The sequence below is a fragment of the Ammospiza caudacuta genome, chromosome 1 (assembly GCF_027887145.1).
Source record: "Ammospiza caudacuta isolate bAmmCau1 chromosome 1, bAmmCau1.pri, whole genome shotgun sequence".
NCBI lineage: Eukaryota > Metazoa > Chordata > Aves > Passeriformes > Passerellidae > Ammospiza > Ammospiza caudacuta.
Genome location: NC_080593.1, coordinates 35,675,690 through 35,703,006, shown reverse-complemented (window position 1 = coordinate 35,703,006; position 27,317 = coordinate 35,675,690). Strand labels below are relative to the sequence as shown.

The window sequence follows — 27,317 nt, the reverse complement described above, 5'->3', positions numbered from 1 at the left end:
GTGAATTCTCATTTTTCTTGAGGACTCGTGAAAAATGGGAGATGTTTCAGTTGACTGGAAAAAGTTAAATGTTGTGACTATGCTTGATATTTTTAAAAAGATTCGTGATAAACCAGCTTAATCTCAGTTCCTGAAGGAGAAAGCCCTTGTATATCAAGGAGTTGATAAATGCACAGTAATAACTGGTAGTCAAGAAAAATCCCCCTCAAACTGTTCTACTTTACTCCTGCAATGAGTTAAGATATTTCATAGATAGAAGGATAGGAAATAGATACCTTGACTTTTAAGAGGATGTTAAAACTTTAGAAGTTATTCTCACAAGCAAGCTGGGAAGCATGGGTTAGAAGAACTCCTTGTTAGGTGCATAAATACCTGAAACTGTAACTGTAAGTGTTCTCTAAGATGTCTCTGCAGAAACGGTGTCTGCTTCCAGCTACCATAAATCAGGAGGAATATGGGCCAACCGAAGAGAATGCAGTGGAAATTGGAAATGTGATCAGAGAGCTATAAAATCTGACCAATGACAAAATCATGAGGGAATTTGGGTTAACTTTCTCTTTGGTATTTTCTCTAAGCCTTGTATATACCGAAGGAATTTGTGGAGAAGCTGTACCTGACAGAACTAGTAAATTTAATTGCATCAAAGAAGGCTGAGTAGATGTGAGGGGTTGTTTCAGAAAGTATAGCACAACCTTTTGTGAAGAAAAGGACTTAGATGACTTTCTACTTTTATTTCTTCCGTCCTACCACAGTCCTTTTGAAACTTTAACAAACCATTGATTTAAATGTTGATTTCTACTAACTTCTTATTCAGTTACTACATTCTCAAAGGACTGTTTAACATTCAAATATATATGTTATCCAACTCTAGATTTAGAGTTGGAAAACATATATCCAACTAGCTCTAGATTTCCCCACACTAGCAAATCAGGACATACCAAAGTAAAGAGGCAGTGCCACAAACTACACAAGTAATCATCTCCTGTAGGTGCTACCCTCCCTCTCTTCCTTCTTACCTGCAGAAGAAATTGTAGTTGGGGTGCAGAGAGAGGGCGCTTTCAGGCAAGGAGAACCAGAGATGTGGTATTACCATCTGCTGCTTGTTCCAGCCTAAGTGATTCTTTTTCTGATTGTGAAGACTTGGCCAGTTGAATTAAGTGTGTCTGTTTCATGTCACCCCATAGAACAGAGAACAAAATTGATCTCTGTAGGCTGCAGTGAGGCAGCTGCCACCGGCTCTGCCTCTTTGATAGAGAATCACATCATGTCAGAACACCTGAATGATTCTTAACAAACTGATAAAGTTGTGTGATGGACTTCAGGGTTAGAAGCTGGTCCTATTCCATGCAGGCTGGTCCCCGTCCCAGTTAATCTAAATTGAGAACATGGACTTAGTCACGACATAGAGAAAATATGCTCCAGTACAAATTCCTAAGGAACCTTTTTTTTTTCCCCCTAGGGATTAATTCAAAAGCTGATTTTTGAAAGGTATACCAGTATTGCTGCATTAGTTAGCTTTTCAAGATTTTCTTCAGGTATTCTTCCTAGCTGCCTGCATTTTTGTTTTGGTTTCTTTTTTTTTTTTTTTTTTTGATGCACAGTTGCAACTATAAAGCACCTGTTCACTTAGGGGAGCATGTTCTTCTGAACAGTTCATGTACTGTGTTGCTGATAAGTTAAGACAGCATTATCATACAAAAGATAAATATGGAGAAACCAGTAAATTACACCCTTATTTTTGCATTGTTGTCCTAATTTTAATCCCTATGTGTTTGTATTATTTATTTGTTCTCTTCATCACAGGTGAAATAATTTTTTCAGAGCCACACAGAAATGCCAATCTTGGCAGGGAGTCAAGAATGCTCTTTAAAATGGTATTAATTTGTTTACCAATTTCTTTCCTTAGAGACCTCAAAGCTGAATAAAGTAAAATGCCATCAAGAATGTTAGTTAATTTGGAAAGCCTGCATTATGCAACTGATAGGTGAAGTTGAAAAGCTTAAGATAATATTGTTTTGACAATATGACAGCATATTGGAGGTACTTAGGCAGTGGATTGTACAAAATCACTGCAATTTTATTAACAAGTAATTCAAGCTCTCATCTGGCATTTAAATTGCTTCTAACTGTTCTTCCAGCTCACCTTGAAGGGTACTCTGAAGTGTGTTAGTGGGAGGATTATGCTGTGGTTGCCCAGGACACTGATGCTGAGATAATTGACAAGATTTAATTTTGTGGAAATGAGTTGTGTGGTTGTTGTGTAGGATGGATTTTTTTCCTTTTATTTTATTTTTTTCCTGTCCCTTGTGACTGACAGATAGGAGCAGCCAAGCAAAAGCAAAGCCTAGACCTTTACTTAATGGAAATAAATGTAACATTGGAGCCATTTATAAAAAAAATAATACCTAAAGGGTGCTTCTTCAGCCTGAATCCCTGCTGCAGTTTTGACAACAAAAGCTAGGCTGTAACCATCTCAGATGGAACATTTCAGGGAGACAATAAAGTTTTAGTGGGATGTTGTGTCTCTTGGCAGGTTTTGATCTAAATGGTAGATAGATCAAAATGGTTTTGGTCATTAACTGGGGAGAAGGGAGCAGATTATCACTGAATCTAGTGGCTGTATGGTCACCAAGGTAGTTTTCAGTCCATTCACATTCCTGTGGCAGGGACTGCTCTTAGGGAACAAACAGGACATGCTTTTGGACTGCATTTTAAATTATGTCTCTGGGATGTGCAAAGACTGGCATAGCTGTATTGGTCTGAAAAAGCAATTGCACCAGTGATGAAAAGAATTAAGGAAAACCATAAAAGCAGAGGGACTAAAAATGGAGTCAGTAGTACAAAACAAGTTTCAGCTAATAAGAAAATATGAGAGGGAAAGACCCTATAAATGCAAGTAAGAAAATGATGGGGAAGGAACTGTCACTTTAACTTAAGCCTTAAAATTCTAGTTGGCTCTTGGCTCTTCTTTGTGAGTTAGTGAGAAATAGATGCTGCTGAGAGAGATGAAAACACTGCTTTCAATAATTCAGCCTAAAACAAGGCGAATGGTAGCCAAGTATTTAACAATGCAGAGCCACTGCAGAGAAGCACTGAGATCAACAAATCTGTATTCATATTATCAGGATCTGATTTGTCTGCTGTAGTTTTTAGGAAAGAAACAGAGTAGTGTTTGCTTGTCATGTGATTTCAAGAGAAATGGAAAGAGCTAGCATAGATAGTACTTATGTCTAACAAAGTGATTTTCTTGGAACTGTCCATCAGTCAAAATTATTTTGTCCATAGATCAGTTAGAGAAAGACAAACACAAAGGATAATATTAAGGTGACAAAACAACAGAGAGAAATTTTGGACTGAACCAGGTAACTCCCAAAGGATGGAGGCATGGATACACTGTTGTTTGAAACACTGCATTTCCTCATTACCAGTAATTGGATTTTGGAACCAATGAAATTGTTTGCAGTTCTCATTTCAACTTCTGATTCCTGCTTTTGTTGTTGATTCAGTTAGGGCTGTAAATTATATCAAGGGATTATTTAATGCCATTTACTCAAGGCAGGATACAGTCATTCCCTATGGCTTTGTAAAATTTATTACCACACCTCAGTTTGCTTTCCTGTAAAATACCCTTGCTTTGCTTCAACTTCCTTTTAAAACTCTGTTCTTTCAGGCATGTGGTTGCTCTTTCTTCTGACAAAAGCCATATCTGGTATTCAAACAGTTTTTTGGGGAAGCCTCTGCAGGAGCTCTGAAGTATGACTGTGCACAAATGCTTGTCTTGCAGCGTGTAATATGCGTAGAAGGATAATACCTGATTTCCATGGCCAACCAGAGCATTGGGAAAGAGAGGTTGTGGAGAGGCTGTAATATTGAGTACTCCTTCTCTTTTTAATAACTGGTAATAATTATTTACCATCTCCCGCCCTTGTACAGAACAGTAACCTTGGTACAGCTGTTACTTAAAAAAAAATACTTGCAAATTGTCCTTCAAATGTATTCTGCCTGAGGAGGAGATAAACAGAGCATTGCATGTTTACAGTGCAGCTGAGATCATTGGTTGGTAATTGGACATTTTAAAGCCAGCTATGATAGGCTTGAGAGTAAAGAGCCAGTGTAGAAAATCAAGACTAGAAACAAGTAATTCTATAGCTCATCCTTTAGTAAGTAATTAAAGCAAGAACTCTTATATTAAGCATACCAGACACTTCAGTGTTTTAAACTCAGATGAGTGCTGGTGTTTAAAAATAAAAACTTAAGGAGATCTTACTGTATCATTCCTCTCTGAATCTCTATTTTACCCTTTTCTTATAGACTTGGCCTAGAAAGGGGGGCAACAGCTAAAGAAGCATTGGATGTAATAGTTGCTCTGTTGGAAGAGCATGGACAAGGTGGAAATTATTATGAAGATGGGAGTTCATGCCACACTTTCCAAAGTGCGTTTCTGATTGTGGACAGGAATGAAGCCTGGATACTGGAGACTTCTGGAAAGTATTGGGCAGCTGAAAAAATCACAGGTTAGTTTAGAACTCACAGCAAATCCTATTAAAAATAGCTGTAAAGAGTTGTCTTGGAAGAACTGGTCCTAAAGTCAGTGAGTTTAAATAAGTGACTAATGAATGCAAGTGTTTGATTAAATCACCAATTATAATTTTCTATATTTGCACTACTCTGACTTTTTTTTATGTGTTGATTTGCATTTGCTGATGTGACTTAGCATTTTCTGCGAAGGTGGAGATTGTTGCCTTTATGCATAAACTATGTAATAATCATAATTTTTATATTCAATAGGTGTATTTTCCAAGATTTATTTTCTGTTTGGAGCAGGTCAGATGGTATTTTTGATGGAGTTAATGCCCAGATTATTACTTACAAATCTAAAATATTGTGAGGAAAGGATAACCATTGATAGTTTAAACAAAAGGGCTTTTTTCAGATGATAAATTGAATGGGTTGCTGGTGGTGGTTCCTTTACTGAAATAGATATTCTCCATTCATATCCCTGTTTTTTAAATGATGCAAAACAATAATTTTCTGCTCTTTAAACTTGTAAATGGTTTCTTTTTCTGTATGTGTGAAGCCAGAGCTGCCAAACTAACTTCTAGAATTCACTGGCTTAGTGGATGAATTTATTTAAAACTTTTCCAGCATATATAGGCTGCTTAATATAACATGATTTTTAAGGCCTGTATTTAATTTATTCTCATCTTAATCTTGAAGAGATTTTTATTTTTGTAAGAGTAGAGCTTTTACAAATGTATTTATGTTTGAATGAAGTGAAAATTCAGAGTGTTCAAGAGGACTTTTGTCATCCATGACTTGAGCTGTGACAGATCCATTTAGTATTCTCTCCTCCTTTCCCCCTAAATGATTAAAGGTAGGAGATAGCAGATATGGGAAGGAGCAAAGACACATCACCAGGCTGTGCAGTGTTGTGTGATGGCCTGCTGTCAGTCCCTGCCACCAAGCAGGAATCAGTTTCCTTCACAGAGGTCGTGTTGTCCCAAGTAAAGCTTGCATTTTAGGGATACCTAGAGGTGCCCTTAAAGGTTATCTGGCACAAACAGATACCAAACACAGAGGAGAGAAGACTGAAAATGCTGTCCTGATGAAACCCCAGTTCTGGCAAGCAGCTGACTCCTGAGGTTCCTGGGATTATGCAGCGACAGCCTGCCTTCTTCTCTTGACCTGCCTGCCTGATACTTGAGGAACAGTGGGTTTTATTTAGCAGTTTTAGCTGCATCAGCAGTCCATAACCTTCACATCCTCCTTCCCAGCAAATAAACTGTTGCCTTCATCTGCTGCTTGCAGCTTTTTGAAATGATTCTGCAGCTCTGTTCTGGTTTCTACCAGCACATTGCTCTTCAGGAGGTCCCTGTGAGCTGCAGATAAGTAGTTTCCACCTCCTTCAGCCTGCTGGCTATGTAAGAACTCTATATTTCTTACTTTGTTCAGAGGGGTCTTTTTTTGCAACCATAAGTGTGCCTCTTAACCTTTCAAATGAATGCACAAATGCTGTTAAAATGGGGAAAATGTGTCATTCCCCAGTGTGAAGGCATATATTTTCCTGACTATCCTCAGAGTTCTGATATTACTGTAAAGCTTATAGTGAGTGTTTATCAAGCAACTCTCTGAAAATAATTTAAGAATAAATACTTCTGAATCCTTTCTATTAATGTTCCTGAGTCTCAGTGGAAAATTTGAATGATAATTTCTTTTATGGTAGATCAAATCCATGAAATATTATTTTGCATGAGTTTATAAATGTAATACTTAAGGAGCTCTTTAAAGAGTGGCTTGCCTAGCTGGACATGAATACAAATATCCTCATCACTCAAGTCAAGAAAATTCCCAGAAAAGTATGCTGTTTGAAAGGGTGAGTCAGAATAAGCTGTCAGTGACCCTGTGTAAGTCAGAATTGGATGTCAGGGACTTCTTCACAGAATGATGCACAGAATTTCCTGAAGTTGTTACCCCTTATTTAAATTGCATGCAAGGGGCATTGCAAAAGCAAGCTAACTTTTTTGGAAGGCAGTATTAAAAACTTTCACAACTACTGGTTTTGTTTTTGTCTAAGAAATTATTTGTGCCAAATTCCAGAATCTGTGTTTATTTTAGTTTATAGTTTTACTTTATCATCTCTTTCTCTGGCTTCCAATACATTTGCTTTATTCTCTCTGAGGAATATCTGCAGCAACCACTGCCGTGCTGTGGATATATGGTTATAAGCACTGCAGTATGTTTGATAAAAGGAACTAAAAAAAAAATAAATCAGTATTCTTTGGAGGCTACTTACACATTCTTTTTACTTCATGCCATTTTAAAATCTAAGATAAAAGAATTGTAATTTCAACCTATCTTGCAGCTTACAGTGAAACTGTTTCTCAGCTGGGAAGCTTAAAGCAGTCGTAATGATTTTAAAAACATTTTCCAAATTTTTAATTTTGAAGGGCAAGGAAGGTTCATTGAATGCAGCTCTGCTGCAATATGTTTTGAAATCAAGACAGATCTCAAGCCTTCTTGTGTCTGTGGAGAATATGCCATTAGAAAAAATATTGGGTGCCTTTGGCATTTGGATACCACCACTGCTTTGTGGTCAGAAGGTGTGAGGTGTGGATTGGGAAACTGGCATTCTGTCTAAATCCCACTGTTAATCACAGGTGTCAGTGTCTCAGCAGGGCACAGAGGACTGAGCTCTGCAACCTGCAGGGATTGGTAATTCTGTGCATGTGTAATTATATAGTTACACAGTCATGCCAAATGCACACACTAACCAATGGATTAATTTGTTTCCTAATTGATATGACATTTTCCTTCCAGCTTCTCCCAGGAAAACTGTATTAATGTTCTCTTTTAATATGTGACTCTTTCTAGAGGGAGTGAAATGTATTTGCAATCAGCTTTCATTAACTACAAAAATTGATGCTGAGCATCCTGAACTAAGGAATTATGTGAAAAGTCAAGGCTGGTGGAACGGAGACTCTGACTTCAATTTTTCTGAAGTGTTTTCTCTTGCTGACGACCATTTAGCCTGTTGTTCTGGCAGGGAGAGCCTAGAAAAACAAGGTGGTAAGTGTTAAACTGTCTTTCTGTGAGCTCACTGCTGCCTCCTTTTCAGGCATTCTGTCCAGAACTACATGTGGCTGAGCACCTCTACATGTAAACTATGTAGGAAGGAACATCAGAACTAAAGACTGTCCCTAAATTTGCCACTATTTAGGATGGAGCCCTTAATGTCATCCCCAAGGTTTCAAAACAGGATTACAAATAAAAAGTAACTTCCTTCAGTGCTCTGATGTGCATGATGTGCCACTGCATCTGTGCTTTCCTGTAATTTTAGTGGCCCTACCTAACACTAAAATTAAAATGGCCTCACATGTCAAAGATTGAGCTCAGTGGAATTTGCATTGTGGGGAAAATGTAGATTTAACCTTTTGGGGAAAGTTTCAAGAGCACAGTTTAAGGAAGAGCAGTTGCAAACTGAAGTGCCTTTTTCTTTGTTGAGTGGAACAAAGCCACTGGAACAGACATTTTGCTATTCTCTGCAGTCAAAGGAAGGGTTTATTTCCAGACCCAGATTTATTACTGACTTCAGTTCACTGCAGCTGGCCAAAACACCTCTGAAATGGACAGCCTGCAGCAGTGCATGGGAATGCATGCATCTCTGCTCTTTCATGCATGAAAAATGGCACAAATTATCATTTTCTAAAAAGCCCTTTACTACACATGTGAATTTACTGGACTGTTGGCATTTTCACATGTGGGTAAATGTTCTGAAGAGTGTAGAGGTGAGAAATTTGTTGCACTGCAGAGTTCTTGCAAAGGCTGTAGCATTGCAGGGAGTGTGGTTAGTGTCTGAGGCAGATACAGTAACTCTGAAGGACTATAGGTAAAAGATCTTAATAAATCTGGATTATGGCACTAAAAACCCCAAGAGCCCCTACAGACAGATGGCTATGGCTGAAAATCTTGCAGGCTGCTGAGTCATTCTGTGTCTCCTGGTGTGTTGAGGCACCTGTGCATGGAGGTTTCAGTCACTGCAGAGCCTGAGAAGGTATGGGGAAGAAGCATGACCTGCAAAAGGAGAAAACATGGAGGGGCAGTGGGGGAAAGCTGGGATGAACACAGGCAGGAGACACGGTGAGAACAGAGGATTCGTGTAGATAGGGGTTTGGAGAAAAATCTTGAGGCCTAGGTCTGCTGCTGTAACATTCTGTGACTGCAAGATGATGTTTCAAAATTTCAACTGAGAATGGAAATTGAGAAGTGGAAAATCAGGGTGTTCTCATTCTGTCCTGCTTGGGTAGAGGAAAACGGATGTTTTAAGTAAGTAGTCTGTTCATAGTGACTGCTAAAGCAGTATTACAGCCTTCTTCCTGAAAATGTACCTTTTTGATAGCATTTCTCCCTACCTGGCAATTGCCATGCCTGATTAATGCCTCTTACCATTCTCATTTTCTAGCTAGGCATGTTCTTTCTGAATGTTCATTGCTTAAGTAGAAACTATTAACTGGGATTTGTGACGTGCCCATGTCAAATGTCAGGGGCCATTTTAGGCCAAATTGGCTTGTTCAGGCTAAAATCCTTACCTGAGCTCCAAGCCATTGAACACTCAGGAATGTTTTCCCCCCTCCATATAGGTGACGTTTCTGCACAAGCTATGATTGATGTCCTGCGTGACAAGGACAGTGGTGTCTGTGTGGACTCTGAATCTTTCCTTACTACAGCTAGCATAGTGTCTGTTCTGCCTCAGGACCCTAGTTTTCCCTGTATTCATTACTTCACTGGCACACCAGACCCTTCAAGGTAAGCCACAGCACTGGGCTCCCTGGGGTGCAGAGCAGTGATGGGCTCAAAGGTAACCAACAAACCCTGCCACCCAAACTGGAACATACTTCAGGAGTGTGTTCTAACCAGAAATGTAGTCAGTGCTCTGAGATGTGCAATCTGACAGTCCTGTGTTACTGAGCTTCCAGGGGAAATGCACTTTAGGGAGGGGCCAGGAATTCCAGTGTAGTTGCGTTCCACTTGGAAAGTTGTTGAGATGAGTTGAGGACTTCCCAAGTCACTTCTTTTGAACAGGCAGGTGCAAAACTCCAGCAAATGAAGTGTTGTGAGAGGGGTTGTGTACTCCAGGTAGCTTCATATGATATCAAAATGTTAACACAGCAAAACATCTGCAAGTTGCTGGGATCCCAAGCATGTCATTTATTCAAGGGACAATTTCCAGTTGGTTTACATGGTGTCCTCTCTAGCTGAAAGTAGCTGAGAAGATTAAGGAACTCATGGGCCAGATCATCAAAGATTAATGAATTATCTTGTGTTTTAAACAGAATCCACTTGGGATTCACAGAAATTAAACTAAACCCATTGCAATTGTTCAGGAGATCTGCCACTTGCATTGAGGTAAAGACGTTATGGGGAGAAGAAAATGGTGCCCTTGAACAGCTGTCATTCCTGTCTGAGGACTGGTAGTAATCATTAGGTTTTACTGAGGGCTGTGGAAGTCATCCATGCCAAAGGGACTTTCCACCCACCTTGCATTATGCAACTCAGACTTTCAGGGTTAAGTGTCAGTTTTAAACTTGCTTACCCAAACTTTTCTTTGACTTGATGCAAATCCTCTGCAATAAAAAGGAGCAAGGCTTCAAATTATTTGTTGGGATTTCTGTCCATTTGAAGGTCAAAAACCTGCCTTCAAAGCCTTGTTTAGAGACCTTTCTTGCTTTATTCGACACTGTAATGCATTAAGAAAGAAATATTTTAAATGCAGCTAGTGAGTCACGTAAATTCTTAGTCAGCAAGGCTTTGTGACACTGATGGAAAGGGTTGCAGCACTGAACCTGCTGACGGTACACAGGCAGTGGTTATTAATTGTGTGTTGCAGAAGTCTTCACTTTTGGCAGGTTCTTCACTGCAGAATGCAGGGTGCTTTGTTGTTCTGTATCTAAAGAGAAGGAAGGCAGTTGTTCCAGTCACTTGCCAAAATCTATTTTCAGCTTCTCTGGAATGAAGATTCTGTATTGATGGGTTTTTTTTTTTTGTGTCTCTTAGGAGTTTAGATCCAAATTCAGTGTTAAAATAGTTTGAGAAATGTCACAATATTGGTAGCCATGTCTTCCCCCAGCTCTTGAAGTAGAATTCTAAAGTGCTGCTGTTGATATGCAAAATCCTCTGATATCGAGCAAGATATGGAATCTTCCCTGCTCCATGCAAGTGGTTTTTTTTTTCCTGATTTTAATAAAACTTAAATCTGGAAAGAGGAGGAGAGATGCCAGTGGGAACTGAGGAGAAAAACTGATGTGAGGCCGAATGTTGAGATTTGTTACAAAAAAACTTGGAGGAGAAAAATCAATGCTACTCTTCTAAAGAAGTGGCAGAGCTGGCATGAGGACACCAGAAAATCTTATAGGTAAAGAGGGTAATAAGTTTTTGCAATAATTGCCAAACCCAGTATCTTTTAAAGCACATAGATTTGTTTTGCTTGACCAGTACCAAGTCTCTAACCTTACCCATGCCTAGTGTAGATGAATTACCTATGCTGCTCTGTAGATGTTGTTTTAATATAACACGGTGAACATTTCAATAACATATATGAAATGTCTCTTACTACTGCAAGCAGTAATTCTCATTTCTTTCAGGTCCATATTTAAACCCTTTATTTTTGTTGATGATGTAAAATTAGTACCAAAAGTGCAGTCTCCTTCTTTTGGCAATGATGATCCTGCTAAAAAGATACCTCGGTTCCAGGAGAAGCCAGATCGTAGGCATGAATTGTACAAGGCACATGAATGGGCCCGATCTCTCCTGGAGAATGATCAGGTAAGAGCTGTGGCACCTGGAATTAATGAACTGAAGTTGTTGGAACCCTGAATACTGAGATACATGGCTTTCTGTGCTGAAAGGCACAGACTTTCAAGAGAGCATTACATTTGACTTGAGACTATGGAGAAGGCTCCTAAAATTGAAGGACAACTGAGATTATAGGTGTGTAGTTTGAATAGAAGTCAATGTAGATTGCCAACTCCATACCTCAGTTCACAGTCACTGAAAAACATTCTCTGAATATTCTTAGAATCCTTGAGAGTTTAGCTTGAATAATGATGCCCTCTGAAGGACAAACTGTTCTGCATAGTTTTTGTTGTCCTGAGAGTATAGCTCTGTTCCATTACTTCTACAAAATGAAAAGTCAAACTGTTAAGCTGATTATCTTGTTCAATCCCCACTGTGCATAGAGTCTTTTTAGTGATTAGAGCACTGGATGCTAGTGCAACATTATATCAGAATTATGTGTTAGGAAGAGGGCAGGAGTGTTGTGATTTAAATCATATGCTGCATTAAGAACTACATAGTTTGGAAAGGTGTTTTTCTTGAAGGAATAATTTGCACATGACAGTTTTGCAAGTCTTGTGTTTTGCAATTTAATGCATTTCTGTTAATTTTAACTGAAATGCTATATGAAAAGAAAGGACACTTTGCAGTGCTGTGCAGTACCTACCCGAGGGCTGAAAACCTTCCATGGTAAAAACTTAGTGTTGAAGATCTCTTAGGCAATTAATTTTGGAATAAGTAAAGTCAGGAAGGGGATTATTCTGTATTGCTTTTCCAAATGGTTGAGATAGAACTTTTGGTGTCATTGGGCAGGTAGTTCAACAACTTCTCAACATTTGCAATTACAACTACAGCAGTAAACTGGGTAAGTGGTTTTAGGGAAGTGAAACAGAAGGAAATATGACCAAGGCACACCTGTCAAGCTTTTATGGGTATTCAGGCAATTTGTACAAGACCCTCATGTAGTTGGGTTGAACTCCCACAGAGGATTGGCTTTTCTACAATTTTCCTCTGTGTCTATTTGCATGGGTCAGAGTCTTGCTATGATCATAACAACATTCAGAGACCTACTCACTATTGATAAAGGAAGCTATGATAACCTCTGCTAGTACAAACATTATTTAAATGCAGTTTGGGCTAGATTATTAATTTCTTGGAATGGTGTAATTTAAAATCTGTGGCCTCTGGTAACACTGTTTTAGTATGCAACTGGCTCTCATATCATTATGCAAGATGTTGATTAAGGGAAGACCTGGAAGAGGCATCTTAGCATCTTGTGGACTCGCCTGGTGAAGTCTCCACAATGTGACACCAATAGTTGTGGTAGAAAAGAGAATGCAGTTTCCACTCAGGTTTCATGCTATAAAACCTGCTCATCCAAGAGCCTAAACCTTAGATGAGATGCCCTACTCTTTCTGGACAAAATGCTGAGGAAAAAACCCTGAAAAATTCAGAACCATCACTCATTCTAAATGACTTTGGTTTCTCCTGAAACTCAGTTTTGAAAGCTGCAAGCAAAACAAGCAGCACTTCTCCATTAAAAAAAAAAAAAAAAGAAAAAACAAGGAAAAAAAAAAAGGTAGAGTTTCAATTACATTTGGATAAAATGAGATTTTCCAGGAGTAAATTTTCTAGAAAAACAAAGAGCAGTAAGTCAGAATGGCACACAAGACCTCCCTGGGATCTGCAGTCTTAATACTGTTACATGACACATCATTTCAGATCTATTCATCATCTTGCAGGTGTTGACTTGAGAGATGCACATACAAATACCACAATCTGTTCAAATCTTAGGGCTTCCAGTCTTCTCACATAGTTCTGTTAGTGGGATTACAAGCTTAAGAACTTGCTTTACCTCTATTATATGTACAAGCCTTGTATAATTTTCCTCTATCCATCTTTCACCCTCTTCCTTTTTTGCTTTAAACTTAGCAACTCCTTTTTGGTTATTTTTCTTAATGCACAAAATGTCCAGGACTGTTCCTTTAAGCCTTTGGCCATCCAAAATAACTAATAACAGAAGTAGTTTGTACTTCAAAAGGCTTTTTCTTTTTAAAAATATTTGAAATTCTCTCTGTAACAAAGAGAGTAAAATGTTTTAATGAGCCTGTTTTCTGGTTAACTGAGTTTGGTTATTTCATGCCTTTAGGATAAAGGCCAGAAACTGATGAGGATTATGTTAGACCTTGAAAAGCAAGGTTTAGAAGCAATGGAAGATATCCTTTCTCGTACAGAGATTCTGGATCCAGCTGAAGTAGTGGATCTTTTCTATGACTGTGTTGACACAGAACTAAAGTTCTTCAAATAAAGTAAGCAAACAATTCTTTAGGTACTACTCTACCAGTGAATGTGAAATGTTGGATCTGATTCTGAACCTCCTCCTCTTTTACACTAAGCTGAGGATGTTAATAATTGGTTTCAAACCCATCTTTCTACCTGCTCAGCTTGTCTCCAAAGTCCCTTTTCCCTATGCTGCAGTGTAGGTGATTTTTTTTTTTTCAATTTCACTCTTGCTTGGCATGGATTTTCAACAAATTTTCTCTCATTTCAGCTACAGTGGCTATTGTTAGCCTTTTCACTGGAAGACTGCAATGCTCTTCAAGCCTTGAAAGAAAGTCTTCACACTTGTGATTTTGCAGGAAAAAACATTTCTAGAGGAAAAAATGTTACTTGCTAGCTGTATCTGGTTAACAAATTGCTTTCCTTCGTCCAATCTTGTGGTGTTCCTGTTTGTGTATGTATATAGTGAAAGGAGAAAGTCACTGACTGGTCCAATTACTGTGTGCATGCTGGCTAATTTAGTACAGAATGTTAAAACATGTATGTTGGGCAACCAATTAAAGTAAAGATTTAACTTCATCAGGCTAATTGCCATATTGTCATTGAAAGCAATCTGGTTTTCCCTCTGTTGCTCAGGACTAGGCTTGCAGCAAAGCTGACTTGCATTTTTCTCTTCTTGCCACTTCATACAGAGTTGAAATGGTAGAGTTGAAATCACAGTTTGAGACGGGAAGGAAGGTAAGTCCTGGCTCTTGACCTTGTTGTGCTGGCCTCATATGGCCATATCTGGTTGCAGTAACTCAGCACCTGACATTATGCCTGTACAAATTATCAGAATTCAGTCCCCAGGTTAAGTTCTGCCCTCACCCTCAGCCAGCTTGTGTTTGCAGTGCACCTGGCTGCTGCTCCAGAACTGAGTCCTGAAGTACAGAGCCAGCCTGGATCTGCAGAGATCTACACATACTGGCTCTTAAGATGCAATTAATAATGTGTCAGATTTATATACAAGCTACAGATTTGGAATCTTTTAAAGGAATAGATGCTGGACATTGATAAGTACCTGGCTATTCTCCATCTTTCTGCCTTTGTACTGCTGAACAGTTCCTAGTAATCTCTGCTGTGAGCCACATGGCTGATGAATCCATTAAGTACCAGTGAGTTGCTGGTGGGTGTGGCAATCCAGCTGGTTAGGCTTAGAAATGGCTGTCCTTACATTAGGTGCTTCCTTACATTAGGTGCACTGCTGCAGCATGCTTCCCTTCCTCCACAGTCCTACAGGCAGACCTGCTTCTCATTGTACTTTCTTCTTGTGGAAGTGAGGTAGGGCAAACACTGAGAATTAAACCAGTAACCACCGTGTCCAGTGAAGATGGATGGTGGGTTTTTTCATACATGAGGGTTGAAAGAGGACGTCCATGTCTTTAGTAAGTGGAAGTTAACATATGGAGTTAAAATCCTTCACTGTTTGAGAAAATGGATGGTGAAGAACCACAGGCTTCTGTATTGAGGAAGTAAAAGCTCCTTAGAAAGCAGAAACACCTCAAATTGAAACTGTAAAAGTTGTGCATCAGGGAAATAAGTCATTGCCGTATTGGCACACTGCATTCTCAGGATTTTTAAAATGAAATTGTTCCATTCAGACTCATTACTTTGGTATTGCCTTATATGACAAATGGCAATTGGACAAGAAAACATGGGGCCTTTTCACTTACAGAAAACAAGGAAGAATATATTTTCTCTTAAGGCCTACCTAATAATCTCCCATTCACAATGAAATCCTCCCATGCTGCTCTATCCTAGGAGCAACTCCTGTGTCTAAGTATTTTAAACTGTAGACAATAGAAGGAAATATTCAAGTAAGATCCTTGAACTTTAGCTGCTCTGTGTGGCAACCAGAGGAGGGGCTGACTGCAAGAAGCACACTTGATTTCAGAAAGTATTGGGGGGATGAAGCCCACTGAAAGAGAAATGTGCGTTTTCCAGCTGCCCATAACTGAAGTAAATAGATTTCCCATGAAATCACATCTCCTCATAGGAGTAGCTGGCTATTTCTGCACAATTAGGGAACTGGAATAAAATGATTGCTCCAGTAAGAGGACAAAAATTAGGATGTACTACTTCTCACAGTTATTTTGCACGACTTGGATCTAATCTTTGAGAGCTGGGAGGGAGGCAAGATGAAAGAAGTGAGTGCTCCTGTTTAGAATATGTATCTTATTTGCCTGTTTCTTAAGAAAGAAGAAAGCAACACTTGCAATTATCTCATGGGCGTTTATGTCCTTATGTGGAACTGCTTATGTGACAGAATGAATAAATTGTTTTGAGCACAGCGATCCAGGTAGTAATTTTCTAATAGCGTGTTGATTTTGCTTTAGTTGTATAGTGCATTTAAAAACCAAAAGCAGCTGTGGTACAGCAACATGGCTGGGTGCAGTCACTAGAAACCAGAGCAACTGCGTGGTCTTAGTATTTGCAGTGGTCTTGAACAGAGGTGTGTCTCAGTGGAAGGGCACAGTGGCACTTGTGGGATCAGCTGCCTCAGGATGACAGCCAGTGTGATCCTCTGTATCTCCAGATGCTTCAATGGATCTTGAATGACGAATGTATGGAAACATTTCAGAAATGCTAGCAAACAGGCACAGGATTTCTCATTTCATCCCTGAAAGATGTTATTTCTAAAATACCCAAACCATAATAAAAAATTGAGTTAAATTTTCTTCTCCTTTATATATCTGCTGGCAGGTAGTCTAGAATTAGTTTTAAAACCCTTAGGAAGGTACTTACTACAGAGCAGTACACAAATTCCAGAGTAGATGAGAGCCAACAATAGGCCACTTTTAATAATACTGTAACAAAATAGTTTTTAAAACAGCATTCAACTTTTCCAGTTGTTCGAGAAGCAATGTAGATGTAGACCCCTGTTTGTTACTACATTCATGCATATTTATCAAGTAACTACAGTAAGTGACACTATTGGTCAAAGCATCCCTACTTTTTTTTCTTTTTTTCTTTTCACATGATGTACAGCAAGTTATCACAATAGGCTAAAAAAAGACTAATGTTGATTTCTTGGGAGTCCTATGGGTGAAGAGCTTCTTACCCCTACACCCTCTCACACCATGAATGTGCATGTGTGGGAATAGTTACAGCATAACTGAGCTGCTGTAATAACAAAGAGAAAAGCAGGGATGTAAAGATGCACTTACCTGTCTTTTCCAAAAAATTTTGTTCAAAGGCAACACCATGGGGAAAGATCATCAATGATCTATAACATTATTACACCTCTAACTGAGGGGAATTGATGGCAATTATATAAATTAATGCCTTAACTGTAATAGCCTGGCTGTTAGCACCAGACTCACCCTGGAACAGCAGTATTCTTTTTCAGACTGGTGAATCATAGAATCATTTATACTGGAAAACAACTCTTGAGATCATCTAACCCCGCTGTTAACCCAGCACTGCCAAATCCACCACTAAACCATGTCTCTGTGATGCTGGGTGAAGGCTGACCTAGAACAGAGACTAGACAGAGTTAAAGAATAAAGCAGGTATTATTAGAAGGCCTCAATGACTACACCTTGGGAAATACACCCAAGATGAACCCAAAATGGTCACAAAATGGATGACCAGTCATGCGGTCTCTCACTTTTATAAGTTCTGATCCATTAGCATACTGGAGTTAATTATCCAATTATAGCTTTAGATTATGAAGTCCCATCCTTGTTTTTCTCTCTTCATTCCACTGTTGTTTATACTCTTGGGCCTGAAATTTGGATCATTTGCCCTTGGTCCCCAGAACCAAGGGTCCTTTGTCTACCTATTCTGTGAAGAGACCTTACTATTCCCTAATATGAAGCTCAGAATTACGCACTAAAGTGGTACAGAATCTGAAAAATGTAAAAGCTAAAACCTGAGGCATCACCTGAGTGCCGTATCTACAAGTATTTTAAATACCTGTAGGTATTAAATGGTGACTTCACCACTTCCCTGAGAAGCCTCCAATGCCTGACCACCTTCCTGGTGAAGATGTTTTTCCTAATATCAAATCTAAACCTCCCCTGGCACAGCTTGAGGGCATTTCTTCTTGTCCAGTGCCTTGTTACTTGAGAGAAGTGACTGACCCCTACATTGGTACAGTATCCTTTTGGGTTACAGAGAGCAATGAGGGGCCCTCTGAACCTCCTCAAGCCAGCATGTTGTTGGCCTTCTTGACCACCTGAGTACACAGTGGCCCCTGTTTAGCCACTGTCAGCCAGCACACCCCAGTCCTTCAGTGTCAGGCAGATTTCCAGCCACTCTGCTCCCAGAAGTGCCTTAGGGTTGCTGTAACCCAGGTCCAGGAACCCAGAAAAGCTGTAAAAAGGGGAATAAAAGGGTGGTTGGGATTGAAAGGGATGGCTACAGGTCATCTGGTCCAACACCCCTGGCCAAACAGTCACCTACTGCCAGTTGCAGAGGACAAAGTCCAGATGGCTTTTGATTATCTTTAAGGAGTGAGATTCTACAAGTTCTGTGGGCAACCTGTTCCAAAACTTAAGTCACTTGCACACACTTGACAAAAGTGCTGTCTGATCTTCTGACAGCACCTCTTGTGTTGCAGCTACCCATTTCCTCTGGTTCTGTCACTGGACATCATTGAAAAGAGTCTGGCTCCATCTTTATACCTCCCTTCAAATATTTATATTCATTGGAGAGATCCCCTCTGAGCCTTCTCTTTTCTAGGCTGATCAGTCCCAGCTCTCTCAGCCTTTCCTCATAGGAGAGATGGTCCCAGCCCCTTCATCACCTTTGTAGGACTGTCTCTTCAGCATGGCCATGTCTTCTTTGCACTGGGGAGCCCAGAATTTGGACACAGCACATGTGGCCACACACCAGGTGTGGCCTCACTACTGCTGAGCAGAGGGGAAGAATCATTCCCTGACACCTCCCTGGCACCACTCCTCCCAAGGCACAAGAATAAGGGTAATAAATGCTAGAAATAGACATCTTAGGACCAGATTTGAACATCTGTAATCCAAATACCTTACCCAAGGTCTGAATATTAAAAGCAGTAGTTCAAGTCTTGTCTGCTGCTAGGCTGTTACTTTTCCCAACCAACTCTATTTGAGACAAGAACCACTTTGGGGGCTGAGCGTTCCACGTGGTGTGTTTTGGACAATGAACCTTCACTGCTAGTGAACAGTAGTAGCTCTAAAATGTAGGTTTTGGACCCCTCATGCAAAGGCTTTGTAATTGCTGGGTAAAGGCAATCTATCACAGAAAAGGTAAATCCCCACTTTGCCAGCAGGAAAAGACAGAACATGTGCCCTTACATATGCTCATCACGGCACATGCATTCACACACACCATTTCTTCTTCTTGCTTACAGCACAGCAACTTCCTTTTCCTCTACTTTGGAAAGGTTCTGTCATCTTTGTCAAGTCCACGACCATCCTACCCAGCTGGGCTTCTTCAGACACTATCCTATAAGGATATGTAATCATTAGGAGGTAGGCTCATTAGCAGCCACAGCTCCTTGGCATCTCCTCTTCAAGCTTCATGAAAAAAGGGTTGTGGGCCCATCCCTTCATGAAAGTGACATCCTGCTGCAATCTGAGGCCAGGCAGAATGGAAGAAGTGAAAAAACATAAAAACAGACTAAAGATAGCATATTAGTTTGACAGTTCATTGAAAAAGATGTCTAAATAATAACTGGAGAATTTCCAAAAATTATGATGGAAGGGGAAAAAAGAACTACAGGCACGTAGCACAAAACATTCTGAGGTAACATTGTCAGCACAATAAGAATGAGAATTGTTTCAAGACTACAAAGAATTTAAATTTTATGCAGCTTTGCTTAAAAAATATTCACCTATATACAGTAATTTAAAAGCCTGTACTAACATTCCTGTAGTATGTAGGCCAGTTCAAAAGGTATAATTTATATTGTTTTACAGTTTATGGAAATGTTAATATTGCAGTACTTGTGACTCAAGTACAATCTATCACTGCAACAGGGACCCCTTCTGTCTTATATAATATCTTGATCTTCTTTTTTAATACTAGTCCAGAGAATATCAGAAGACTCTTCTCATCTCACGTGTGTTCTTAATGGAGGATTTTTAGAGGGATCTGTAAAGAGATAGGAGAGATTTTAAACAGGGATTTTTGGATGCAGTTATGTAGCAGAGATGCTGCATTTATCTGCTACCCCTGGTATATACATATATATGTTTACATACATACACACACATATTGCTTGTGCTCTGCAGCCCTTCAGTAAAAAGTCAGAATATACAGCAGACAATTTAGCATTTAGCCTGACTGAGGCTGCTATGAAAAGTCATGCTAAGTACCTTAGCATGGAAACAAAAGAAAAAAGGTTAATTAAAGTTGGAGATCTAATAATACAGAAAACTGGATTTTATAAAAAAGCAGAATATGGGCATGAGATCTTTTGGCACTTTAAACTACCCATTTTCAAAACTGGATAGCTGAACTGTTCTTACAACAGTGACCTGATTCTAAGTTGCTAAGTTAAGAAAGGAGGAAAAAAAATAAAGCAAGGTTCAGCCATTTATCACTTCCTGACAAAGTTCAGGTACTAAGTCTCTTTGTTATTCAGGTGTGTAAAACACCATGCATAGGATTCAAGTCACAATACATAATGGAAGACATGGATCAAGTAATCTTTCTCAGTGATTTCACAAGTTAGTGAACAAAAAAAAAATCAAACTCAGTAGCTGCCCAAATCTGTTTTTCCAACATGACTGTTTTTAACATCAAAAGTTTTGCAAATTTACCTATCTGAAAACATAGGCTACATGTCCAGCCACATCATTTATTTTTACCTAAGACTCTAAAGTAACTAAGTGCTTTTCATTATATCTTTAGTCCCTGTTGCCACTGTGACAAATCTCATTCTTCTCTATGCCAATACCAGCAGTCCAGCTATGCTAATGCTGGTTCAGTTCTTTATTTTGCATCCCCATTTTTAAACCTCTTGATAATGATCAGATCTTTCCATGTTTACACACTTACCTCTGGGTATCTTGCTGGGATATGTTTTGTGAAATGGTTTGAATTCATCAGGTGGGGGGAAATCTTCCACAGAATGGAAAGTAAATTTTGATTCAAAGTCATCTGGGAAGTTTCAGGGAAACAAACATTAGCTGATGCTGGAGAGAAACTTAAAACAACAACAACCAAACAAAAATACCCAAAATAACCTCCCGAAACCCCCAAAACCCAACAATGTTGCCACAAGTACTTTCTATTAAAAATGTTGGCTTATTTCCTCCTGAAACTGATAGTGGCTCATTCTATTGAAAACATCTTGATGACTGCTTCTGGGAGCCATCCAAGCTTTTTGCCTTAATTGCAATCACTGCCTGCTGTTAAAACTGAAGTTAAGTTTCTGTCTGCTGTTCCACTTTTCTGCATTGATGGTGTTATGGTAATTGAGGTATTCATTGGTAGTTTAAGACATGTAGCTGTAAACAAAAATGGATGGCCAATTTATCAGACCACAAAAATAATTCTTACTGGCTGTTGCCCTATAGGAGTGAAACCTCTAAATGTCCATGATCTGGTTTGAGGAATGGTAATAAGCAGACTATGGGAACTCTTCATATTTTTAAGTAACTTTGCAGGTAGTGTGTGCTTTCTTTTCTATTGACTGAATTCAAATCTTTGAAAAAGTCTTTATTTTCTATAATTGTATAAGCTTGTACAAAAATGTTTCTATTATACTACCCTGTTATTGCTAGGACAAAGTCTTGAGTGAGTTTTTGAGGTCTGAGACACACACAGGCTTTTGTACTAAAATTATTAACTAAGGCCAAGAGATTTAATTTAATGGTATTACCAATGATGTGCATATTTCCATTTTTAAGTGGTGTGTAGGGGTCATGAGCTGTAGCCCAGGTTGAGACTCCAGACTTGCTTGTAAGTTCAGTTGTTGGGGATCTTGCAGGTGGCTGTGGAGGTGTGACCAGCTTCCCAGCACCGGTTCCTTTAAAAAAAACCGGAGACCAGCACATAAACATCATCATGACTTAACCCAACAGTAAACTACAAAAAAGTGGAGGGGTGTAGAAAGGATTGCAGTATTTGGGGCAAACATACCCACAGCTGTTGTTTGCCAAGCCTGACCACAGATTTGTAGCATTAAGTATTAAATTCAAGTTGCTACTGGAATTGGCTGGGGCTTTCCATTTCCAGTTCTAAGGAAAAGTGTGACATTCTGAAGTGTGGTTTTGTCCCAGTCTGGAAGGGAAGATTATCCTTCCACTTTCACAAGAAGAAGCAGTCTCTTTAAGCAAAGGAAATCAACAGAACAACCACACTAGGTGGTATGTCTAAAAGAAAATTTCCTGATGCTTTGGCAGGAAATGCAATAGAATTATCATTAGTCTTGTGCATTTCACTGAGGAGTTGCAAGGGCCATCAAAATTTACATCTGGAAGAATGCAGGAGTTGAGTGACAGGAAGGGAGCCCAAGGCCTCCAAGTTAGCAGCCTCTCAAAATTGCTTATCCTCCTACATAACCAGGGACAGGCAGGGTAATTTTATGGAAAACACAAATTGAACTACCATGAGAAATGGGCAGCTCAACATAGCAACAGTTCATCAGAGAGTTCTGAGCAGCATTAAGCACCACCACAAGGCACCTGACCTGCTGTACTTACATGGCCTTTCCCCTGGCTCTCAAAGGGAACCTGTAATCTTTCTCCTGACATCTGGCTGCTAAAATACAGGGCACAGAACATTCTCTTTCAGATGTTCCCTGTTAAGTAGCTGTCTCCATTTCTCAAACCCACACAGATCTAGGCTCATGATCATCTTTTTTATTATTTTCATTACATTAGAGGAGTCTAACATAATTTCCCTCTATCATCTACTCAAAGAAATACTGGATAATACCCCATTTCCCAAGTAGTTGGAGAAACCTTCGGCCCAACTACCTTGATTGCAGGAGGCACTGGCTGCTTCCTTTTGGTGAACAGCAGAGGGCTGCAGCCAGATTTGCTTTTGCTCACCTATGGCTGGTAGCTGCCCCATCTCCGTTTCATTATGTTCTCTGGTGTTTCCCAGCTGTTGCCAATATTGCTCCTGCATGGGTACAGCTGCAGATTGGTATCCTAGGCAGGCTGGCACATGAGCAGCTGCTGACCTGGCACACACCATGGTGTGTAGTCTGCTCCCCCACCTGAGCCTGTCAAGTACCACTGCTGGAGACACACCATTGCCAACACAACAGCAAGAAGCAGCCCAGCAGTCCTAAGACTTGTCTCCACTGATCAGCATGTCACTTCCAAGAGTGGCAGCTTAAACGATAAGGCATGTGTGCCCAGTGCTAAGAACTGCCTGGCATCTCAAAAAGCCGAGTGTTTTGGGTGTTCATCACGAGCCGTGCAACCTACGGGTATTCCTCCCATGTGTGCTCTTCATCCCCGCCCCTCCTTGCTCTCCAGTCACCAGTGCAATAGAATGGTTTGGGTTGATAGGCGGCCTTGAAGAACGAAGTAATCTTCAAGGTCCTGTTCCAACCCAAATAATTCTGTGATTTTCCCCGCTAGCCGAAGGGAGGGAAAAGCCTTCTTCCTTCGGAGGTGCCTCTCTCACCTGCGCCTCGGCCGGGTCTCTTCTTCCTGATCTCCCCCACGGCTGCGGGCTGAGGAGGGCCGGGGGTGGGTGGCAGCGGCAGCGACTGGATGTTGCTCGGCTTATGGAACTGTGACAGCAGGTGGGGAGACTTGGGGGGCAGCGGAGGGGGCACGTCGGCACCGCTGAAGGCCGGGGAGGGAGGAAAGGAGAGCCTGTTCGCGGGCGGGGGGTGCCCGTGTGGCGGCGGAGGAGGCGGCGGGGGCGGCAGCGCGGGAGGGGGACAGTCCCTTCCCTCAGCCGGAGCGGCGGCCGCAGAGGCCTCGGCGGCCCTGGCCGGCAGCCCGCAGGGGGGCACGGGGGGCAGCGGGGGGGGAGGAGGAAGAGGGGGCGGCGGGGGCGGAGCGCCTGCTTGAGGCTTGGCGGGTTTGTCAGCCTGAGGGGGAGGGAGCGGGGCCGGGGGAGCAGCGCCGGGGGTCACTCCCTTGGCGGGGCGATCGGCCGGAGGGGGCACAGGGGGAGGAGGAGGGAAGGTGAGGGAAGGCTTGCTGGAAGCGGGGGGCGGCGGAGGGGGCGCGGGCAGGCCGGGCCGCCCGGGACCCGCTCCCGCTGCGGCTCGGGAGGTGCCGGCAGGCTCCGGTGGGACAGCTGCCCTTGGAACCTCGGCCGGCTGCGAGGGGGTGCTGCTCGCCTTGGCGGCGCCGCTGCTCGGCGGTGCGGAGGGTCTGGGCGATGCTGCTCGGCCTCCGGAGAGCTTCCCTGCTGGAAACCAGGTATCACATGTTACACACTGGGATTGCACTCCCACTCCTCAGACAGAGCACCCATAAAGGCAAGCTCTTCATCTTCCCCTCCCCAGTGGATACCCGGAGGGATCAAACTCATTCACCCCGGCTGCCCACGCTGTAATACGACTTAGGAGGTGATGCATTCCAGTGGGCACCAGGGATTCTGCTTCGTTATATGACGACCTGCTGGGAGACCTTGCTCCCCCTCCCTGCTCCTCAGCTTCTGCAGAATGAAACAGTTTAAGGAGAAGGAACTTTTCTGCAGAGCCTGGGGCCCTTCACACCAGCCTCATCTTGCCTGGTACAGCCCGCTGGGTATTGAGACTCCCGGTGGAAAGTACACGAGCAGTGTGACACACATCAACTGGCATCCTTCAAGTTGCGTACTTGCTTAGGATCAAAAAATTCACACAAATGTTACAGAAACCTCAGTTCCACGGATAAAAGCCAAGTTTTTAAAAGCAACGCCTCAAAGGCTTTCCGGAAGGCACAGGTTCTGGTATTTCCTTTTTAACAGCAAATGCCTGAAAACTCTTGAACTTACAAAATGTCTTTTCCCAAGTAAATGTCAAGGATTTATCACAAAGCAAGATGTCAAAAAAGGCATCTCATTCGACACTCACATAGTCTGATAGGCATGGCCATAGTTTTAAGAACAACTCAAAGTAGTTACTGCCACTGAAGCTATGTCAAAAGCCGCACCACACACAGTGCTATGCATCTTTGGCTTGCCTTTTGGGAGCAAAAAACCTTCAGGAAGAGCCAAGTTCTGTCTTTCTCTACAAAAATCTACTTTGCTCTGTGCTTCCTGAGCCGGCACCAGCTGCTCAGCAGTGCCAGAGGTCATTACTGTGACTATAAAAGTAATTTCTCATTGATACTGGCACTTCTTGAGGTGAAAGCAGCAGTGGGGCTCCCCATGTGCCTTCCTCCTGTCACTGTGAAGCAACAATACCTTTATTTTTTGGATCAGTAAATTACCTTGTTGGATCAAAGCTATACTCTGTAAAATCCAGAGGGCAAAAATCTTAAATATGAAGCTTTAAAGTCATACACAGGACTGTAATACCATAGAAATATACACTAGTGGAGGAAAGGAATATAACTTTGCCATTTGTTCTGAAATTGATAAGCTCAGATTTCAATACTGTATTCAAGACACAATTAAAAGCTTTCATTAAAATAATGTAAAAACCCCAGCTACAGAGATCTTTTTAATCTCTGTCTTACCAAGTGTGGAGATAGCTTTTTATTTATGTTTTAAGAAATAAGGCACCTGAGATCTAGAAAGGTGGCTTCAATCACATTATTAGTTGAGCCCTCCCTAGTCACAGGATGAACTAAGCATTCACAAGAAAACCCCAATAAAAATCAATCAGTAAAGCTCATCCCAAATTACTTTTCATCCCAAATTTCTGCCCACCCAGCTCTGCTTTCATACAAATGAAGCCCTTACCTGTCATGTCCCTCTGGCCTGCTGGTCTGAGAACAGGAAAGCCACCAGCAAATAAACCTCCCAGAGGCTGCTGAGAGCCACCTTTATCAACAGCTGGGTTACCTCCATCTCTGTTAGCTCCTTTGGGTTCTGTTAAAAAGAACGAAAAATGCAGGATATATCAGAAAGTCATTTCATCCTTGTCCTGAGACTGCTAAGGCCTGGTGGCATAGAAGCCAAGGCTAAACTTTTCCCTGTGCTGTTATACAGGAACTGCTGTCCCTCTCTGACCTGTACCTTGGAGCACAGCACCCTCTGGTGCTCTTCAACCTCATGCAAATCATGACACCAAGAAGTAGCTGTGTTAGGCCTAATACTGAATTTACGTTTCCAGAATTTTTCAGTGTTTTTTTTTGTTCTTTTAATCTAATAAAGAACAATTCTTCTGCTAGAGCCAACAATTCCCACCTAACTATCTTACTGAAATGCTCTTAAGGATTTCATAATTCATTATTTATTTTGGAACAAGGAATGCCTGTTAAGGTGATAACTAACATGAAATGTTAACAGTCATTGATCTCAGAGCAGGATGCAGGTTTAGAAAGTGTCCCCTTTCTGCATCCTAAATCCATACAATGATGCAGACCTTTGCTGATGTTAAACCTGCCCTTCCATTTGGAACTGTCCACCTGACCTCCACCCACACCCGAGGCTCAGCAAAGCTCCCCCAGGGCCTTGCTGAGGAGCCCATGCTCACTTTCAATCTGTGGCGCACTGCGGTCGTTGATTTGGGTCACTTTCCTTAGGCGAGTTCCCTGCTGGATATCGGCCAAGAGCGCGTTCCGTGCTTTCTGCTCGTCCTTTCGCAATTTTGGTATCTCTGAGCTTGCCTGTTGACAAGAAGAGCTTTAGATGGGAGGTACAGACAAAAATGCATGTTTAGAAAGGATACACAGGCAAACATGGGATCGAAGATTTGAAATAAGCCCTCCCTGGCAGCTGTCACTCTCAAGCCTTTGAGTTGAATCAACAGGAGCAGCATTTGGTTGTGCAGGAGGCAGGAAAGCTGAAAGTTTAAATAAAACACAAAACTAATACTAGTTAGGCTAATACTGTTGAAAGCAAATTAGGAAGCATGCTTAAATGAAATGTGACCTCATTTGGCCATTTATGGCCTCTGTCCCACAACTCCAGCTCCAACTGCCACTGACAGCTCTTATCACGCTATTTACAATGCTTTACATCAAAATTTTTATATGTCAAAAAATAATAAATACCTGGTTTATCCACCTTTCTTAGGGAAATAAGATAAATGCATGCTGCACTTGTATTTGAATGTGATCATTAATTATTTAGACTCTCTGTACTGGAGATTAACACCAGTTTAAGCAGAATGCCTTTAGAATAATACAATTATGTTTTTGTAACGTTTCTATCCTAACCAAGCTTGGTAAGTGTAAAGTCAAGTTGTAGTTTAAAGTTCTTTAATAAAACAAAACTTATTCTTTATTCTTACTTCTTCAAGTTTATCATTATATATATTAAAAAGGCATATATTTTAAAAAATTGGATGTTTCACTTTTTAAAAGCAGATAACAAAGCTGTTATTCCTAAACCTATTGTGATTAACAGAGCAGTCTAATAGAGGAGAATCTTCACATCAGAGGAGCAATGTTCTGCTTGCTTCCAAAATTCCCAGAGATCAGACAACTCCCTAAAGAGAACGAGTACCAGAAATGTTTCCATAGCCCTTAATTTTAGCACCATAGTTGTACTAAAGCTGAACAATACCATCACACTTGAAAAACCCCCAAAGCCAACCCAGCTTGGTAATGGCATTCTGAAAGCAAAACAGAAACTTGAAAACACTTAACCAGCTGCTGAATTAATAATGTGTC

At 41.0% G+C, this 27,317-nt stretch overlaps 2 protein-coding genes across 3 annotated transcripts in view; one reads left to right on the top strand and one right to left on the bottom strand.

Moving 5' to 3' along the window:
* The window catches only part of SCRN1 (secernin 1), a 39,495-nt gene extending 23,631 nt beyond the window's left edge, over positions 1-15,864 (top strand). Inside the window, exons 4-9 of the mRNA XM_058809092.1 lie at positions 4,312-4,514; positions 7,372-7,566; positions 9,138-9,303; positions 11,139-11,319; positions 13,478-13,637; positions 13,880-15,864. Coding sequence (XP_058665075.1) covers positions 4,312-4,514; positions 7,372-7,566; positions 9,138-9,303; positions 11,139-11,319; positions 13,478-13,636 — 904 coding nt within the window. The 3' untranslated portion in view covers position 13,637; positions 13,880-15,864. The remainder of the gene's footprint in view (positions 1-4,311; positions 4,515-7,371; positions 7,567-9,137; positions 9,304-11,138; positions 11,320-13,477; positions 13,638-13,879) is intronic.
* Positions 15,865-19,297: 3,433 nt separating this feature from the next.
* WIPF3 (WAS/WASL interacting protein family member 3) overlaps positions 19,298-27,317 on the bottom strand; it is a 34,799-nt gene continuing 26,779 nt past the window's right edge. The window contains exons 3-8 of one of the 2 annotated variants that reach the window (XM_058818054.1): positions 26,177-26,309; positions 25,441-25,569; positions 23,218-23,958; positions 21,458-21,604; positions 20,632-20,733; positions 19,298-19,722 (exon numbers count right to left, since the gene is read on the bottom strand). In XM_058818054.1, coding sequence (XP_058674037.1) covers positions 19,682-19,722; positions 20,632-20,733; positions 21,458-21,604; positions 23,218-23,958; positions 25,441-25,569; positions 26,177-26,309 — 1,293 coding nt within the window. In that variant the 3' untranslated portion in view covers positions 19,298-19,681. The remainder of the gene's footprint in view (positions 19,723-20,631; positions 20,734-21,457; positions 21,605-23,217; positions 23,959-25,440; positions 25,570-26,176; positions 26,310-27,317) is intronic. The other variant, XM_058818057.1, reaches the window with a different exon arrangement.